Source organism: Lontra canadensis, unplaced genomic scaffold (assembly GCF_010015895.1).
Source record: "Lontra canadensis isolate GAN:19392208 unplaced genomic scaffold, GSC_riverotter_1.0 scaffold5, whole genome shotgun sequence".
In the NCBI taxonomy this organism is placed as follows: domain Eukaryota; kingdom Metazoa; phylum Chordata; class Mammalia; order Carnivora; family Mustelidae; genus Lontra; species Lontra canadensis.
In genome coordinates this window covers 39,442,006-39,459,693 of record NW_022630999.1, presented here as the reverse complement: position 1 = coordinate 39,459,693, position 17,688 = coordinate 39,442,006, and the positions used below count along the sequence as shown (strand labels likewise).

Here is a 17,688-nt window from a genome sequence, read left to right as displayed (position 1 = left end):
GATGGAGGGAGGAGCATCAGAATAATGTCGGACCTGTCCTCAGAGACCTGGCAAGCCAGAGAGGGCTGGCAAGACATATTCAGAATGCTAAATGAGAAGAGCATGCAGCCAAGGATACCTTACCCAGCAAGGCTATCATTCAAAGAAGAAATAATACCTGTTCTTCTGAAGCTGTTTCAAAAAGTAGAAACAGAAGGAAGATTTCCAAACTCATTCTACAAGGCCAGCATTACCTTGATCCCCCAAACAGGCATCAAAACGGAGAATTACCAAGCAATATCCCTGATGAACATCATTCATATACCAAAATACTCAACAAGATCCTAGTTGATAGGATCCAACAGGACATTAAAAGGATTATCCATCATGACCAGCTGGAACTTATTCCTGGGATGCAAGTGTGTGGATCAACATTGGCAAATCAATCACATGATAGAGAACATTCATCAGAGAAAAGACAAGAACCATAGGATCCTCTCAATGAATGCAGAAAAAGCATTTGACAAAATACAGCACCCTTTCCTGATTAAAACTCTTCAGAGTGTACAGATAGAGGGGACATTCCTCAGTTTTATAAAAAGCATCTATGAAAAGCCCACAGCGAATACCATTCTCAATGGGGAAAAGCTGAGGGCTTTTTCCTGAAGAGCAGGAACACAACAGGGATGTCCACCCTCAGCACTGCTGTTCAACACCGTGCTAGAACTCCTAGCCTCAGCAATCAGACTACAAAAAGAAATAATTCACTTGGCAAATTGGCAATTCAGATTGGCAAAGAAGTCAAATGCTCTCTTCCCAGATGACATGATACTTTATGTGAAAAACCCAAAAGAGTCCAATCCCAAATTAATAGAATTCAGGCCAGTTTGCATTTCTGTAGACCCTCTGGAGCTAGAATGTCCCCAGTGCTCCCAGGGGGCGTGGATCAGGCAGAGCACACACCCTAATGCTACCTTGTTGGAACCCATGATGATCCTCCTGGTCCCTCCCTCCATGAGACACCCCCTATCCCCTGACGACTCCAGCATGCTTCTTGGATCTTCCATTCCCCTTTCGGACCCCATCGTTCACTTTTCCCATCACTGCCATCATACAGAGTATGCGGAACTATTTACGATTCTGTGATTTAAATTATCTTTTTGGTCATGTTAGCTGTGAAACAGTACCTCGCATCATCTCCCCTGAGGCAGAATCCCTTGTCGCATTGCATGACTTCACTGTGGACTCCGAGTGCCCTCACAGTGTCACGGGGCTAGTGTCCCGGGCAAGGTCCTCACTGAGCCCGCTCAGCTGTTGCAGTGAAGGCCTGAGCCAGGCACTGCTATCTGTGTGCAAGGAAGGCAGCACAGCCGAACATTTGGTCTGGGTTCAGAATTGCTCATGGCCCCTCAGTCACAACACATGGCCTGGAGCACACCCTGAGGACAGGGGCCAGCCCAGTGTCACCCTGGGGAATCTCCACAGAACAGCCCTTGTGTCCAATGGGGGAAGTCCATAGGAGCGGGGACCATGGGAGTCCAAATTCCTGAGGTAGAATCCATCTTGGAGACTGCCCAGAACTTCCTAGGAGGTCATTCCATCGTCTTGAATGAATCAATTCATCTAAACACATTTCCTCATGTGAGAAAGAATGAGCCTCAAGCTCCAATGAAGGGACTCTCCTAGGTCGTCTGGAAAATCAGGGGAAGAGCCAGACTGAGATGGGAGATGGCCTCCAGCATGATCCCCCCGAGTAGCTTTAGCTAGAGCCGAAATCACCCATTGATCTTTCCTGCACACCCAGACTCTCCTGGGTCTCTTCATGGGGCCTATTCTGGGAACTAAGATCATGTCAGCTCTGACACTGGTTATAACAAGACTCTGGGATGTCAATGGAGTCCCAAGCCATAGGCCATCTCAGAGTTTGTCTGCAAAGACACAGTTGGTGGGAAATCCAGATGCAGACAGAGGGTAGAGGAAGATGGGAAAAAAAGTTAGGCTTTTCCATAGTGACTGCACAAGAGGCCTAGGCCAGGCCTGTTCAATGCCACAGAGGGCTCAGGAAGCCAGGTGCTCTAGAACATTGCAGAGGGCTCAATCGGACTCGTCCTGAAGCCCACACATGCTAGATCCTCCGCTAACTCAGGAGAACCCTAGAGGTGCTCAGGGTCTTGGCCTGAACAAGATGACCCTCTGCATGGTACATAACCCGCAAGATATACCCGCCAGGCAATGGAGACTGACTCAGCCAAACAATACCTACATGGAATTCAACCACAGACAAACGTGTGGTGGGAAGCTCAAGGCCTCCAAAGACATGGGCGGTGGGGGAGGGAATTGCTGAGGCCTTCACTGTTGGCCAAGCTCACTATCATCTTTTCTTTCTTTCAAGTCCAGGGGCCGGGGTCAGACAGGATGGATCCCAGTGTCTTCCCACTCTGCCACTGGAAAGAGGAGGCCTCTCCCCCATCACCCATCATGTTCCAGATCTGGGGTATGGAAAACTACCACCCATGGGCCCGATGGGACCCCCCCCCACCATATTCTTTCAATCCAGTGTGGCTGGAGCATTAGTTATGGACAGTCTGTGGCTGCTTTCAAGCCACAATGCCAGAGTAGAGTCATTGTCAGAGACACCACGTGGACTGCAACACCTAACAGAAAATCTTTACAGAAGACTTTCCAGAAAAGTCTGTGCCGATCCCTGGTCTCAAGGACCCTAGGATCATGTCCCTTCTTTGAGTAGATCATAACACCTTCTGGGTCAAATCTAAGTTCTTCACCCCCAGAGGCAAGGACTTCCATCCTTTTAGCCACAACACCATCTCCAACCTCCTCTACTGACACCTTGAATGGCACGTCTATTCAGGTCTCCAGCCCAATGGGAATTCACTGTCGTTTCCATGTAGTGATGCTTAGAAATAGAGGTGTAAGTGTGAACTTGTGAGGGTGAACTTGCATTTCCTCTTTGGTAGCCACAGTGTGCAAGGATGATACAATACAGCAGCATGCTTTCTGTCCCACAGGAACAGCCACCCAATGTGGTTCCATAGTAGTGATCTCAGAAGGAAGCCACTTTCGTAGAACAATATTAATCTGGAAGAACTCCCAAATCCCTTGCCCTGGACACTAGGTTCTACCAAGGCTGGGGGCACACAGAGGGACAGAGATTTCCCCTGCCCATCAGGGTTTTGAAGGATGCCTGCTATTTCAGGACAAAAGATGCCAAAACCATTCATCCATCTGTCATCCAGCCAGGCATCTGTGAGAGAGATCTACTCCAAGCAAAAAGAACAGATTGAGAGACAAAAATGACAGCCTCGTGTTATAAGTGCCATGACAAGGGACACTCAGGAGGACTGGGGGTGTGCTAGGGGGACTGGGAATCCTCAGGATTGCCTCCAAATGCTGACCAAGACTTTCTTCTACTCAGTTCTTCATGGAGCCCACCTCACCACTGGCAGATGGGACTACCATACCCATAGGCCCGAACCCTAACCTGGGTGTGGTTCTCAGTCTTCCGTCCCCAGAGGCCTGGACCCCAAGCCCCCCAATAGGGGACCCCCAAGCCACACACCAGGAGTTCGCCTACCACCCAGGAGGAAACTGTGCCCTTTGGAGCTGCAGAGAACCCTCAAAGCATAGAAACCTGCATGTACCCCTGATGCAACCCCCATAATTGGTGGCCCCCTGGACCACAAACCCGGACTTGATACCCCGTCTGCATCATGCCCTCCACTCGGCCCCTCAGGGATCCTGCCACAGCACCAAAAGATAAGGCCTGCCACGCACCAAGGCCCAAACTCTAGTTTGGGTTGTCAATCTTCCATCCCAAGAGGCCTGGCCCTCCGATCCCTCCAGATTGGGGACCCCTGGCCTGCCACCCAGGAGAAGGCCGTAACACTGGGAGCTGTGCAAAACCCTCAGAGTGGGAGATACCTGCATGCCCCCTTCAGGCCACCCCCACCTTCTGCACCACCCTGGGCTACAAACCAAGAGCCGGATGCTCAGCCTCTCCCCCTCCCTCACCTCTGCCCCTGGAGCTTGCTGTCAGAGAAGCTGCCTGGACCTGGACCATGGTCCTAAATGTCCCAAACACACACCTAGTGAGAAAGCGCTCCCAGCAGGCGCAAGCGTAAGGCCCAAATCACTGCCTAGCGCCGGCCAATTCTCACGAGCTTTCTGCCCAAATTGACATTGATTTGGGCAGAAAGCTCATGAGAATTGGCCGGAAAGACCTGGCAAACACACTTCTGGCAGCAGGGGTCTTCTGGGGAGCCACCTGGGAAAGGACCAGGGTCCCACGTTGTGTCACCTGAAGCCTGTGAGAAAGCTCTCTAAACCCCGGGTGCCCATGCTGCCTGGGTCACCTCGGAATGCCAGCCCAACCCGCCCTCTACTCAGCACCCCAGGGAGCCCGCCTCACACCGGCAGGTGGGGCCTGCCATACCACCTAACCCAGGGTTGGGTTCTCAGCCTTCCTTCCCCCGAGGCCTGACCCTCAAGCTCTCCAGACTGGGGACCCTTGAGCCATAACCGCAGGACTCTGCCTGCCACCTAGGAGGAAACAGTGCCCTTGGGAGCTGCGGGAAACACTCAGAGCGAGAGGAACCTGCAAGCCCACCTCAGGCCACCCTCACCTTCGGCGCACCCTTTTGCCAAAAATAGCCGGAGCCTGATGCTTATGCTCACACCCTACCTTAACTCTGCCCCCAGGGAGCTTTCCTCCGCAGGGCCCTCAGGGAGCCACATGGGCCCAGCTCGAAGTCGCACATGGTCCGAACATGCACCCAGCGAGAAAGCGCTGCCACCACGGGGCCCTCTCACGGTCTGAATCACCGCCCAGTGCCGGCCAATTCTCACCAGCTTTCTGCCCACATCGGTGTTGATTTGAGCAGAAAGCTCGTGAGAATTGGCCTGAAAGCCCTGGCGAGCTCAATTCCAGTGGCAGGGGCCTCTGGGGGAGCCGCCTGGGCCTGGTCCGGGGTCCCGCATGGTGTTGTCTGAAGCCTGTGAGAAAGCGCTCTAAACGGTCCGAATGCCAGCTCAACCCACCCTCTACTCAGCTCCCCAAGGGATCCAACCACAGCACTGGCAGTTGGGGCTTGCCATGCCCTAGGCCCGAACCCTAATCCTCGGTTGGGTTTTCAGGCTTCCGTCCTCTGAAGCCTGGCCCTCAAGCCCTCCAGACTGGGGACCCCTGAGCCATAACGCAGGACTCTGCCTTTACTGCCAACACTTGGCCTGCATGGCCTTAGTTGTGGGGAGAGCCACGTAGCCAGGGCTCCCTGGCGGGGGCCTGGGTATCTCCTCTGGACTTAGCTGGATTTGTGACTCAGGGAGAGACCATACTGGTGGGCCAGGGGGAAATGGGTAGGTTTTCTGGTCTCTGGTTGGGTCTTATAATCTCCAACCTTGCCCCAGCCTCCCCCTCTTCCTGTCAATTGTATGAAGCTCCTGGGGCCCCTTGGGAGGTAACTTCCTGCCTCAGGCCCCCTGCCCACTTGCCTGCCCACACAGACTCACAGGGGGATCCCTCTTTTTGCCTTGCTGAGGGAGCAGCAGACACCACAGGACAGCCGCTAATGCCGCTAGCACTCACTGACCTCACTCTGTGCCTGGCTGTCTGCTGGGCTCAGGATCCAGGCCATCTAGGGAGACGCCTGCTGGGAGGCTCTTAGGTAAGTGGGAGAGACAGGAGTTGGGAATAACAGGGTGGCAGATGGTGCAGGATCTCAGCATCTGGCAAGGGACAGGCAGAGGAAGAGCACAGGCCGCAGTTCCTCTGGGCCTGGCACTTCATGTGCGAGACCACATGCTTATCCCGGCAGGACAGCAGTTGCTCAAGTCATGTTTGTCACTTGGTGTTTGGCCTTGGGCAGGTTACTTAATGTTTCTGAGCCTCGATTTCCTCATCATTGAAATGGCAATGAGAATGCAAAGGACAGGGTGTCTGGCTGCCGGAGCTTGAGGCTTCCCAGGCCACAAGGGACACAAAGTCAGGTGGAAAGGCCCTTGGAAAAGACTTCCTGCCCACACCCCGTATGTGACCCCAAACGGTATTGCTCAGCCTGGTTACCCATGCCTTCCTAAAGGTGGCATTGAATGAGTGACAAGAGGTTGTCCCCAGAATTCAGACACACACTCAGAGCCCCAACGGTAGTCTCCAGCAAGGTGAGGCAAAAATAAATAAATAAATAAATAAATAAATAAATAAATAGGTGCCTAGCCGGAAGCAAAGTTTCAAAAGAGCATGTGAGCTCTCCAGGGACCCACTAGGGGCATGCCACCCACACTCACATGACCGGGCTGTGCGTGAGGACGGGTTCACTGGTGGGGCCCTTGTTCTCAGTGCTGGGTGGTCAAGAGGGGCCTCCCAGGGAAAAAGGCAGCCCAGAGCTCAAGTGGCACAGTGGTAAGGGTTTCTCTGGAGGCACTGGGCTGAGGGGAGGTGGAGGCCAGAACAGGCCACCTTGAGTGCAGGGCTGAGGAGCCCAGGCTACACCCCTCGGCATGGGGGGAGTTGGAGGGGTTGGTATGGGTTGGTGGAGAGGACCACAGTGGGCCCTGTGGGGCAGTGGTTCAACGGGGAGCTAAGAGGCTGGTAATGGACAGGGACTGTGAAGACAGAGGGGAGCAGGAGAATATTAGAAATATTTCCAAGATAAAGACAAGCAGAGCGGCGCTGAGAGGGTACCAACCAGGACTCAAGAGTAGGAAAGCAAGGAGCTGGCCAGTCTGACTAAAGGAGGTCCTTGGGCAGGGACCAGGTTGCAGGAATGTCAGGTGCCAGGGTGTACGGCTACCCTGCACAGAGGAGAGCTCAAAGCTTCTGAATCACAGCCAGCCAGGTGCAGGCAGAGGTCAGGTGCCCTCCGGTGGTCTGAAGCCCCTGCTGGGCACAGGTGGGCACCTTGAGCCAGCAGGACCCCAAGGAAGAAGTATGTGATGTCCCCACCCCCTATCTGAGCTCCTTTACTGAAGACGGGCTCCCCTCCCCCCCAGCCCTGCAGCTGCCTCTCTGGACAGAGGGAGGGGGAAGTGGCCAGAAGGGGAAGTGTGAGGAGTTCCCCTCCTGCCTGTCACCAGTCTCCTCAGGCCCTCGGAGTGGCAGTCCTGGGGCCTGGCAGCGGCCATGGAGCCTCTGGAGACTCCCATCAAGGACGGCATCCTCTACCAGCAGCACGTCAAATTCGGCAAGGTGGGGATCCTGGCTTCCAGGAGCTGCCCAGGACAGTAGGCGTGGGCCCCAGCCTCGGCCCACCCGGAGCTGGGAGAATGGGGAAGGGAGTCGGTGGGGGACCCAACCAAGGTGCTGGGGAGTAGAATAGAGCCCCATTCTCAGCTTGAGAGGTTCGGGCTAAATGGGCCTTTTCGAGAGCCTGCCCTGTTTACCTATGGGGAAGCCAAGAGTGCAGAGGATCTGAGAATCCCAGTGGTGGGGCAGGGCCGAGCTGAGAGGTCGGATGACCCAGCAGCCTTCAGCCTTGTGGCCCCTGTAGAGAAGGCCCACCCTGCAGAAGAGGGCTCAGCTCCTCCCAGCCCCGTTACCGGCCACAGCTGGGGAGTTCACTTCTCTCCCCTGGCAGCAGGCCCCACGCCCTCACTGCTCGGCTGCCGCTGCTGCCCAGGGAGATAAACAGTCTGTTTCCTTTGCTTGACACTATTTGCATGTTTCCTTCCTCACCATCGTGAGCCTGAGGCCTCCCTCCTGCCTCAGCCCTTGTCCCATGGCCCAGGTGACCTTTTCTTCATGGAGAGGGCAGAGGGGGCACCAACGTAAAGGTAGTGTCAGGTGGTCTGCTTGAACCGCGTCAGAGTCACAATCCAGTAGAAGCCCCAACCTTGCCTTCCCATGGCTTCTGAGATAGGAGGGCACTAGTGCTCATAGGGGTCCCAGTGAGGCAATTGGTGGTGTGGATTTGAACCCACAGCTGACCAGCCCCAAGCACGGACTCTTTCTCCCTGCTCCTCTGGCCCTGGCAGGGCCTCCTCCTCTAGGGCCCTGAGATCTGGGGGAAGCAGAGGCCAGGCGGGTGGCCAGGAGCCCTTGCTAGTGCTGAGCTGAACTACAGGGAGAACCACCACCCAAGTGTCTTTCCCCCATCCTCGTCTCCCACAGAAGTCCTGGCGGAAGGTATGGGGTCTGCTGTATGCAGGAAGCCCATCAGGTGTGGCACGGCTGGAGAGCTGGGAGGTCCGGGAAGGTGGCCTGGGGCCAGCAGGGGACAGGCCTACAGGACCCAGCCGGCGTGGGGAACGGCGAGTCATCCGCCTGGCAGACTGCGTGTCTGTGCTGCCGGCTGACGGCGAGAGCTGCCCCAAGGACACCAGCGCCTTCCTGCTCACCACCACAGAGCGAAGCCACCTACTGGCCGCACAGCATCGCCAGGAATGGATGGGCCCCATCTGCCAGCTGGCCTTCCAGGTGAGCATAAGGTGGGTGGGCAGGGCATCCAGAGGCCAGAGGTGGGCCACCTGACCTTGTTCACCTCTATGCTCACTCACACCCTGTCACTCAGCAAGCACCTGCCAAGCACCCACAAGCCTTTGGGGAAATAGCCCCAAAGTCCCCAAAATGAATCTCAGATGGCCATTAATGCTGTGGAGAAAATGAAAGGGTGGTGGGACCAGACGTGAATGGCAGGATGTTAGATGGGAAGACCTCTCAGCAAGGGACAGTGAGCCGAGTCCTCAAGGACAAATAAGAACCCATCAGGCAAAGATCTGAGGCAAGAGTGATCCAGACACTGAGGTCTGAGGAGTGTCTTGAACAGAAGGAGCAGCATGGGCAAAGACCCTATGGCATGGGAAAGTTTGGTGTGTTAAAGGGGCAGAAAGGCCATTGTGGCTGGAGGGTAAGTAGTGGGAGGGAGCCCAAGAGAAGGCAAAGATGGAGAATTTGGTGGGAGCCAGCTGGAACTACTTTGGGATACATGCAGAGTTTAGGGTGAGTGAAACAGATGCCTTTGGCGGGGGGAGGTTCTTTGGGGAGACAGGGACTGAGAGCTTTAAAGCTTTACAGGGTCGGGGCGCCTGGGTGGCTCAATGTGTTAAAGCCTCTGCCTTCGGCTCAGGTCATGATCCCAGGGTCCTGGGATCGGGCTCTCTGCTCAGTGGGGAGCCTCCTTCCCTCTCTGTCTCTGCCTACTTGTGATCTCTGTCTGTCAAATAAATAAATAAAATCGTTAAAAAAAAAAAGCTTCACAGGGTCCATGATGGACCAAAAGGAAATGAGCCTAGCAGTTCCTCAAAAAGTTAAACATAGAGTTACCATATGACCCAGCAATTCCACTCGTAGGTGTATACCCAAGAGAATCGAAGCAGGTGTTCCAACAGAACTTGTATGAGAATGCCCAGCGCAGCAGCATTCACAACAGCCACAGGTGCAGACGACCTCAATGTCTGCTAACTGATACACCCAATATAAGCTAGCCGCACAACAGAATACTACCCGACCGTTAAAAAAACAAAAAACAACAAACAAAAAAGAATGAGGTAGTGATACATGCTAACACCGTAAATGAACCTGGAGAACATCATGCTAAATAAAGGGGACCAGACACAAAAGACCACACATTAGTATCCTTCTATGTATGTGAAACACATTGGAATAGGCCAATCCATAGGGACAGAAAGTAGTTTAGTGGTCGCCAGGGGCTGGGGAGGGTGAGGAGTGACTACTAATAGGTTTCCATGTGGAATGATGAAAAATTCTGGAACTAGACACGCCTGGGTGCCTCAGTCAGTTGAGCGTCTGCCTTCGGCTCAGGTCATGATCCCGGGGTCCTGGGATCAAGTCCCATGTCGGGCTTCTGCTTCTCCCTCTCTCTCTGCCTGCTGCTCCCGCTGCTTGTCCTCTTTCTCTCTTGCTGTGTCAAATAAGTAAATAAAATCTTAAAAGAAAAAAAATTCTGGAACTAAGTAAAGGTGACCATTACACAATCTTGTGACTATACTAAAACCACTGAATTATACACTTTAAAATGGTGAAATGGTAAATTTTATGTTGTGTATTTTACCACAATATTTTTTTAAAGATGTTATTTATTTGACAGACGGAGAGGGAGGGAGCATGAGCAGAGAAAGGGGCAGAGAAAGAGAGAAGCAGGCTCTCCGCTGAGCAGGGACCCTGATGTGAGACTCGATCCCAGGACTCTGGGATCATGACCTGAGCTGGAGGCAGACACTTAACCGAATGAGCCACCCAGGCACCCCTATCACCATATATTAAGGTAAAAGCAAAAAAAAAAAAAAGGAAATGGACAAGAGCAAGGAGACCAGTGAGGAAGCTGTTGCATGTGACCAGGGCTGTGCTACTGTGGGCCATGGTGGTTGTGGTGGAGGTGCTGACAGAACTCATAGGATACGAGGGAAGCTGGTAAAAACGGCGTGGAGAAGGCTGGAGAAGCCAGTTCACTCACAGGTGCCACCCCTGAAGCTCCTGCCCCTTGATCACTCCAAGCTGTTAGGGACACACACAGGCAGGCCCAGTCCCTGGCCAAGTACAAGTGCAGTGGGGACCTTCTCATGTGTCACTTACTTTACAACTCTCAGCACCCTCAAGGGGGCGCCTGGGGGGCTGCAGGTGGGGAAACAGAGGGGTCCCCAGGGTGGCACAGTGTGTCAGGAACAGAGCTGGAAGTGGCACCCTGGTCCCTGAATGTTCTTGCTTGCCCTGAAGTCCTGGGTTACTGAACCCAGGCGAAGGATGTAGAAAGAGGTATGGGGGAGGGCTCTAACTTCTGACCTTTCTTCATTCTCCAGGGAACAGGGGAGTGTTCCTCAGGCCCAGGGGAGATGGAAGCTTCCAAGAGGGGCCTGGTCCCCATGGAGGAGAATTCCATCTACTCCTCCTGGCAGGAAGGTGAGTCAGGGAGGCGCAGGGGCAGCCTCAGTCGTCCTCCACCCGGGGCTGGGATCTTTGGGGGCCCAGGCGTGCTGTACCTGATGGCCTCGCTGCCCTCCTGCCTGCAGCAGGCGAGTTTCCAGTGGTGGTGCAGAGGACCGAAGCTGCCACCCGCTGCCAGCTGAAGGGGCCCTACCTCCTAGTGCTAGGCCAAGACACCATCCAGCTGAGGGAAGCCTCCAGCCCCCAGGCCCTCTACACCTGGCCCTACCGCTTCCTACGAAAGTTCGGCTCTGACAAGGTGAGGGTCAGGGAGTGCCCTGCCGGGAAAGCTGGTGGGTGGAGGGGTGCTTAGGTCCCTCTGCCGCTAACCCACCCATACCACCCCCAACCCCGTGTCCAGGACGTGTTCTCCTTTGAAGCTGGACGCCGCTGTGACTCGGGCGAGGGTCTCTTCGCCTTCAGCAGCCCCCGAGCCCCTGACCTGTGCAGGGCAGTGGCCGCTGCCATTGCCCGCCAGCGGGAACGGCTGCCAGAGCTGTCTGGACCCCGGCCCTGTCCCCTGCCTCGGGCCACCTCCCTGCCCTCACTGGACCCGCCAGGAGAGCTTCGGGAAGTGCCCCCAGGGCTGGAGCCGCCCAGCTCTCGGAGGGCCCTACTAGCAGATCCGGGCCCTCAGAGCCTGCCTCCACAGTTAAACCCGGTGCCCCGTGATGAGCCGGTGTCTGGGCTCTATGCATCAGTGTGCAAGCGGGCCAGTGGGCCCCCAGCCAACGCCGAGCACCTCTATGAGAACCTGTGCTTGCTGGAGGCAGGCCCCGTGCTGCCCAGGGACAAGGACCCGGGGCAGGAGGGTTCCAGCCGCCGCAGCCCCCTGGCCAGCCCCATCTACCACAACAGCGAGGACCTGGGCTGGCCGGGCCCCACCCATGACAGCAGCCTGGAGGCTCAGTACCGGAGGCTGCTGGAACTGGAGCTGGGCGACAGTGATGAAACTGCGAGCTCTGGCCGCCCCAGCACTCACACGGGCTTCAAGGCCAAGCTGGTAACGCTCCTGAGCCGTGAGCGGAAGAAGGGCCCGGCGCCCTGTGACCGGCCCTGAAAGTCCTGTGTGGCTCTGGGACAGGAGAAGAGAAAGGTGCTCTGCTGTTCCCCGGCAAGGGCCAATAGTGGACATCTGGGACACACCCCTGCATCCACGCTGGCCCCGGGTGGGTAAGGCAGGCAGGCTGGGGGGGCACCCCACCCACCACCCCTCACTGCCATGTACAGTGTAGAGATTTTCTGGTAATAAAACCTCCCAGCTCTGCTCTTGGTCCCACTGGTAGTGCACAGCCCTCAGCTCCTCCCTTATGCTCCTGACAGTGGCGCTCACCCAGCTGCATGCACGCGGGCTCTCACTCACACGCCCATTCTGGGTGCCGCAGACACACCCAATGTGGACTTGACCTCCACAAACCGTGGGCTCAGATCCACTCAAGCAGAGGGGTGGGATGCAGATAACTGGGGCCCATGTATTCAGTCCTGAGCAACAAAAATGACGGGGACAGTCAGGCTGGAACAGAAATTGGGCCTGGCAGTGGGGGAAGTGCCCTCTGATTTAAATGTGAAGGGTGGGAAGGGGGGGCACCTTCGCAGGTGGGCAGCAAAGCCCCAGGTCTTTCCCAGCTGCACTGGGTCTGCACTGGCCCACAGACGAAGGGAAAAGCGTGGGGCTGACAGGAAGTTGGTGGCCAATCAAGAGAGGCCTGACGAGCCTGCAATGGGCTTGGTCTGCTCCTCAGCAGAGAGACACAGTCAGATTATAGAAGGAGCAGTGTGGAAAACAAATCTGAGGGAGCCCAACTGGAGACCAAGTAGCCCGAGCTGGGGAGGAGGTAATGGGTGGGGGGTGGGGAAGGGTGTGAGTGTGTGAGGTGGCGGGGAGCAGAGGCAGAGAGAATCCTGAGCAGGCTCCATGCTCAGCACAGAGCCCAAAGCGGGGCACAATCTTGCAACCCTGAGATCATGACCTGAGATGAAATCAAGAGTCAGCTGTGTAACCGCCCGAGCCACCCAGGCACCCCATAACTCAGGGGAGTTCTGTTCTCAAGGACCTCACGTTCCAGAGGGAGATAAAGCAAGTGTCTTGAAGACTTTGGTGCCCCCATGCTACTCCTGTCACCATGCCCGAGGCTTCCATGCACAAAACCTCATGCCCCCAAGAGTCTTGCCCCCAGCCCCTTGACCTCAGCCCCACCTCTGCTGCCCCTGCCATCAGCACACCCCGAACCTCTGCATGACCGTGAGGCTCCCTCTTCGCAATCTCATTTCCAAGCATCCACCTCTGGCCACCTCCTTGTCTCTTTCATGTGGGCTGGCATGGCCCACGGAGCTCCCCTCCAACCACACTGGCCTACAGGAGCCTTTCTTCACCATCTGTGCCATTGCTCTCTGTGACGCCACCCTCGTCCAACATGGATTCTTCGCTCCACCGATAGAGCAAAGCCTTTGTGCTCCTCTCTTCTTCCGTCTTATTTGTCCGGCACAGTGCCCAGCCTCAGGGGAACCCACCTCCTCTCCATATGTGTCCCTGCAGCCAGAGACATCCACATGACCAGGCCTGCCACATTCTCTAACGATGTGATCTCAAAGCTCAGATGGACAGGCTCTCCAGAGAGATCTGACATCTCAAGACCTTCTCACCTTCTTCTCTCCATCCCTACTCATTCTCATCTCAAAGATCTCCTGGAGAGATGGCAGGCAGCAGACAGCACCAAATCCCCCCTCCCAGCTTCCCAGCCCTTCACTAGCAAGTGAAGGAGCCACGCCATCTCCATCCTGGCCTACAGGGACAGCAGTGTCTGCTCCCCACCCCACGCGCTCTGACCCCAGCTCCCCTCCCCTCACAGATTGGCAAACCAAGCTGTCCCCTCACCTCAGCCCATGAACTCCACAGTCAACGTCATCCTTCCCAGCCACAAGCAAACGTTTCCAAATTTTACATCTTCAAAGGAAACCTTTGACCTTGCATTCTGCTTCAGCCACCTCCTCGTTCCCTTTTCCCCTTCAAAATGAAACTCCTCCAAAGAGTTGTTGATTACTTTCATTTCCACTTTTTCCTATTCTCCCTTGACCAACTCAAGTCTCCCTGTAGGCCCCACTGATCCATTACATCGCTCTTATTATGGTCCCCAAAACAAAAGCAACATGTTCTCCCCAACTTCTCAGCAGCATTTGACATCCCTCCTTAAAAGACCATCTTCACTTGGTTCTCCTCCCTCCCCACAGATCTCTCCTTCCCAGCCTCTGCTGGCCCCTCTTCTGCCAGAGTCCTGCCTGGGGCTTCACCTCAGTGTATCTCAACCCTGGCTGCACATGGAATCACCTGGAGCCTTTTTAAAAAATGCCCCTGCCTTGTCCTAAACCCAGAAGCTAAGATTTCATCAGTTGGAGTCCAAGGTGGAGAACCACCACTATAAGTGAGCCAATTCCTTCTCCAGATCTCATAGACCATCTAAAGGCTCAGGACTCCCAAAAGTACATCTCAGCACAGACCTGTCCCACTGAACTCCAGATTTAAGAATCCAACTGCACACCAGACTCCCGGATGTCTGAAAGACGTCTCCAAAGGCAATGTGTGAAAGTAGGTTGTGGGCACCAGGGTTCAGTGCTGTGCCACAGAGAGAAAAGCCTGGAAGGATGTTAGAGGCAGAGGGAGGTAGGTTTATGCCCCGCTCATGGGAGGGGGGGATGTCTTCTCTATAACAGGGAAAGTCTTCTCATGATCGATCAGGCTGCCGGCCATAAAGCACGCTGAGGCCAGGAGGTTTCCCAGTCCCATTGTCTGCAGCAAGGACCCCTCCACTCTACAGTGACAAGCCAGCCCTTGACAACTCAGCATATCCTAGGACACTGAAGGTTACCCAGAGAATTAGGGTTATGGCCAGAACTAGAACGGAGGACTCTGGGTCTCTTTTCTGGCATGCTTTTTCATTACAAATCTAAGACTCTTTGCTTTATGGCAGTTTTTGTGAGAATCCAACCAGTCTGTAAAACAAAAAGTCTTTGCAAATCTTAAGGATTCTAAGGCCTCGCCCTGGAGCTGCACGTGTCCTGGACACTAGGGGGCACTGTGTCCTAGCCTGGGGCCTTTGCAGGGAACACTGGTGGCTTCATCCAGGCCTTAGCCTTGCGCAGCCAAGGAATGGGACCCTGGCGTCCTCTGCTGGAGGACTGCCAGGAGCCCCAGGCTGCCACTTGTTCCTTTACTCATTTGCTGTTTCACTTTCTCAATCCTTCCTTCATCTCTTCAGTCACATCCACTGTGTACAGACACTGGGGAAACGGTGGATAAGAGAGACAAACCCCTGCTCTAATGGGACTCCTACTGTAATGAGAACAAAGGGCAATGAAGAAACAAGCACCTAGGGCGCCTGGGTGACTCAGTGGGTTAAGCCTCTGCCTTCGGCTCAGGTCATGATCCCAGGGTCCTGGAATCAAGTAACACATCGGGCTCTCTGCTCAGCAAAGAGCCTGCTTCCTCCTCTCTCGTTCTCTGCCTGCCTGTCTGCCTATTTGTGATCTCTCTCTGTCAAATAAATAAAATCTTAAAAAAAGGAAGAAAGAAGCCAACACCTAATATAACGTCAGGTAGTGTTAAGTGCTATGGGGAAAAATAAAGCAGGGTAAGGGGCTACACGCCCAATGTGAGTGACATGTCAAGGGGCTATTGTTTTAGATAGGGTGAGCAGGAAAGGCAGGCCCTTTGGAGGAGGCAACAGCTGAGCAAAGATCTGAACAAAGTGAGAGAGCCTGTTGTTTAGGTAGCAGGGGAAACTGTTCCAAGCAGAAGGAGGTACAAGTACAAGGTCCCTGGGGCAGGAATATGCTTGATGTGCTGAGGAACAGTGAGGAGGCTGGAGTGGCTGGGGTAGAGTGAACAAGGAGGGGAGCGGTGGGAGGTACACTCAGCAAGGAGGGGAGCAGTGGGAGGTAGACTCAGCTTATTAATGTCATGTACATCTTAAGGACCTTAGTTTTATTTCAAGTGCAACATGAGCTTACTGGAATGCTGAAAGCTGAGTGTGATGTGGTGTGATTTTTGCTTAAAAAATATCACAGCTGCTGCATGGAGGTTCTGGGTTAGGTAAGGGTAGAAGCAGGAAGATCTGTTAGGAGACTGTTAAGGTGTCCATATACAAGACAAATGGCTGGAACAGCAGTGGCAGCGGTGACCAAATATGGAACATATTCTGAAGGTAGAATTTGTAGAATTTAGGGTATAACAGAGAATCAGGTGGATGAATGGTGATGTCATTTACTAAGGTGAGGAAGAAATTAGGGAGGTGGAAAATCACAAGTTTAAATTGGGATATGATGAGTTGAGGTATCTAGTAGACCTGTAAACAGAGGGTGGATAGGATGTTCTATAATAGAACCTGGAATTTTGGGAAGGGGGTCAGGACTGGACATATAACTTGGGAGTCCTTGGCACATAGGTGTTACTGATAGTCACAGGACAAGATGGGGTCCAGGCGAATGAATGTCGTGAGGGAACATTTCATGGCCATGTTGGGAGGCAGATGCAGGGCTGCCAAGGGAGGTGGAGAAGGAATAAACAGTATCAGGAGGAGGCATGAAGCCAGGGGCAAAGGGGAAGGCACCTGGGCCAGTGCTACTCCCACACAGGGTAAAAGGAAAGCTGACAAATCACCATTGACTTGATAACTTGGAGATCACTGGAGACCCTGAAAAGCGGGAATTAGTTTAGAGGACTGGTGGAAACAAGGGCCTGAGTGCAATGAGTCCAAGGAAGAGCAGGAGGAAAGCAAGTGCAGTTGTCTATAGCAAGGGCAGTTGTCTATAGCAAGGGCTATAGACAACTCCTTTGAGAAACTGTATTCTCAAAAGGACAGAATAAGGGACACCTGGCTCAATCGGTTGGGCATCTGCCTTTGGCTCAGATCATGATCCCAGGATCCTGAAATCCTGTATCCGGGGAGTCTGTTCAGTGGGAGTCTGCTTCTCCATCTCCCTCCCAGCTGCTCACGCTCTCGCTCGCTCTCTCTCTCTCTCTCAAATAAATAAATAAAATCTATTTTTTAAAATGGGGTAAAATAGAAAAGCAATAATTGGAGGGGAGGTGGGGTCAAGAGAGGATTTCTTTAAAGGTAACTCTTACAGCAGTCTGTGTAGTGAGGGAAATGATGCACAAAAGAGGAAAATGTGATGATGGCAGAGGGGGTAGAAGAGCAGCAGCTGTGCCCTAGAAGGAGCAGAGGGGTAGACGCCTATTCAGTCAGCCACACACTGCTGTTTCTGCTCCATTTCCCCTGCCACCTGTGCTAGCTGCCCGGGATGACCACTAGGGACAAAGTGGGGTCTCCAACACCTCTGCTAGAGTCACTCTCTTACATCCCCACTGCAGGCGCTGCCTTCTCTGGAGTGGGGTACCAGGCAACAGACCATTTCAACAGTGTGGAGTCATTACAGAGCAGAGGGATGTTGACTGCCTGGGGTCAGACTCAGATTCCAGCCAGGGTTCCCTTCCAACTCTGTCCGCTCTTGCCATTATTTTCTGCCGTCTGTAGAGTTTTACAAACCTAACTTCAAGATCCCCTATCCCCACCCCAACTAACTCCACCTCGAGGTGTTGCACACCCGCAAGTCCCTCCGATCTAGAAATTCTGGAGACGCCGATGACTTGCACCCTATGCCAAACAATGCATATCCTCACGATGGACCTGCAAGGTTAGTATTATTGCCCCATTTTTTCCGAGGAGGAAACAGATTCAGGACGTCCAGGTCCGCTTGGTTTCCAAGGCCGCTTTCGTTCGGCTCGGCCAGAAGGAGGCGCAAGGGGCTGGGCGAGCTTCTAG

The 17,688-nt window shown here is 54.1% G+C and overlaps 1 protein-coding gene across 4 annotated transcripts; it reads left to right on the top strand.

The window, feature by feature from the left end:
- Positions 1–5,143: 5,143 nt before the first annotated feature.
- On the top strand, positions 5,144–12,139 carry DOK3 (docking protein 3). Of its 4 annotated transcripts, none has more exons than XM_032851951.1 (6): positions 5,144–5,660; positions 7,078–7,180; positions 8,102–8,407; positions 10,747–10,846; positions 10,957–11,129; positions 11,232–12,139. In XM_032851951.1, exons 2-6 carry the CDS (start codon positions 7,115–7,117, stop codon positions 11,928–11,930), a joined length of 1,344 nt encoding a protein of 447 aa, XP_032707842.1. In that variant the 5' UTR covers positions 5,144–5,660; positions 7,078–7,114; the 3' UTR covers positions 11,931–12,139. The 4 variants fall into 4 exon arrangements, with proteins under 4 accessions (XP_032707842.1, XP_032707841.1, XP_032707840.1 ...); XM_032851950.1 differs by having other exon boundaries at positions 7,069–7,180; XM_032851949.1 differs by having other exon boundaries at positions 6,985–7,180.
- Positions 12,140–17,688: the final 5,549 nt, after the last annotated feature.

Excerpts from the sequence above, each read along its gene's own strand:
- DOK3 (XM_032851951.1), top strand. The coding sequence starts at position 7,115 with ATGGAGCCTCTGGAGACTCCCATCAAGGACGGCATCCTCTACCAGCAG. Across the intron at positions 8,408-10,746 it reads TCTGCCAGCTGGCCTTCCAG|GGAACAGGGGAGTGTTCCTC; the intron begins GTGAGCATAAGG and ends TTCATTCTCCAG. Across the intron at positions 10,847-10,956 it reads CTACTCCTCCTGGCAGGAAG|CAGGCGAGTTTCCAGTGGTG; the intron begins GTGAGTCAGGGA and ends TCCTGCCTGCAG.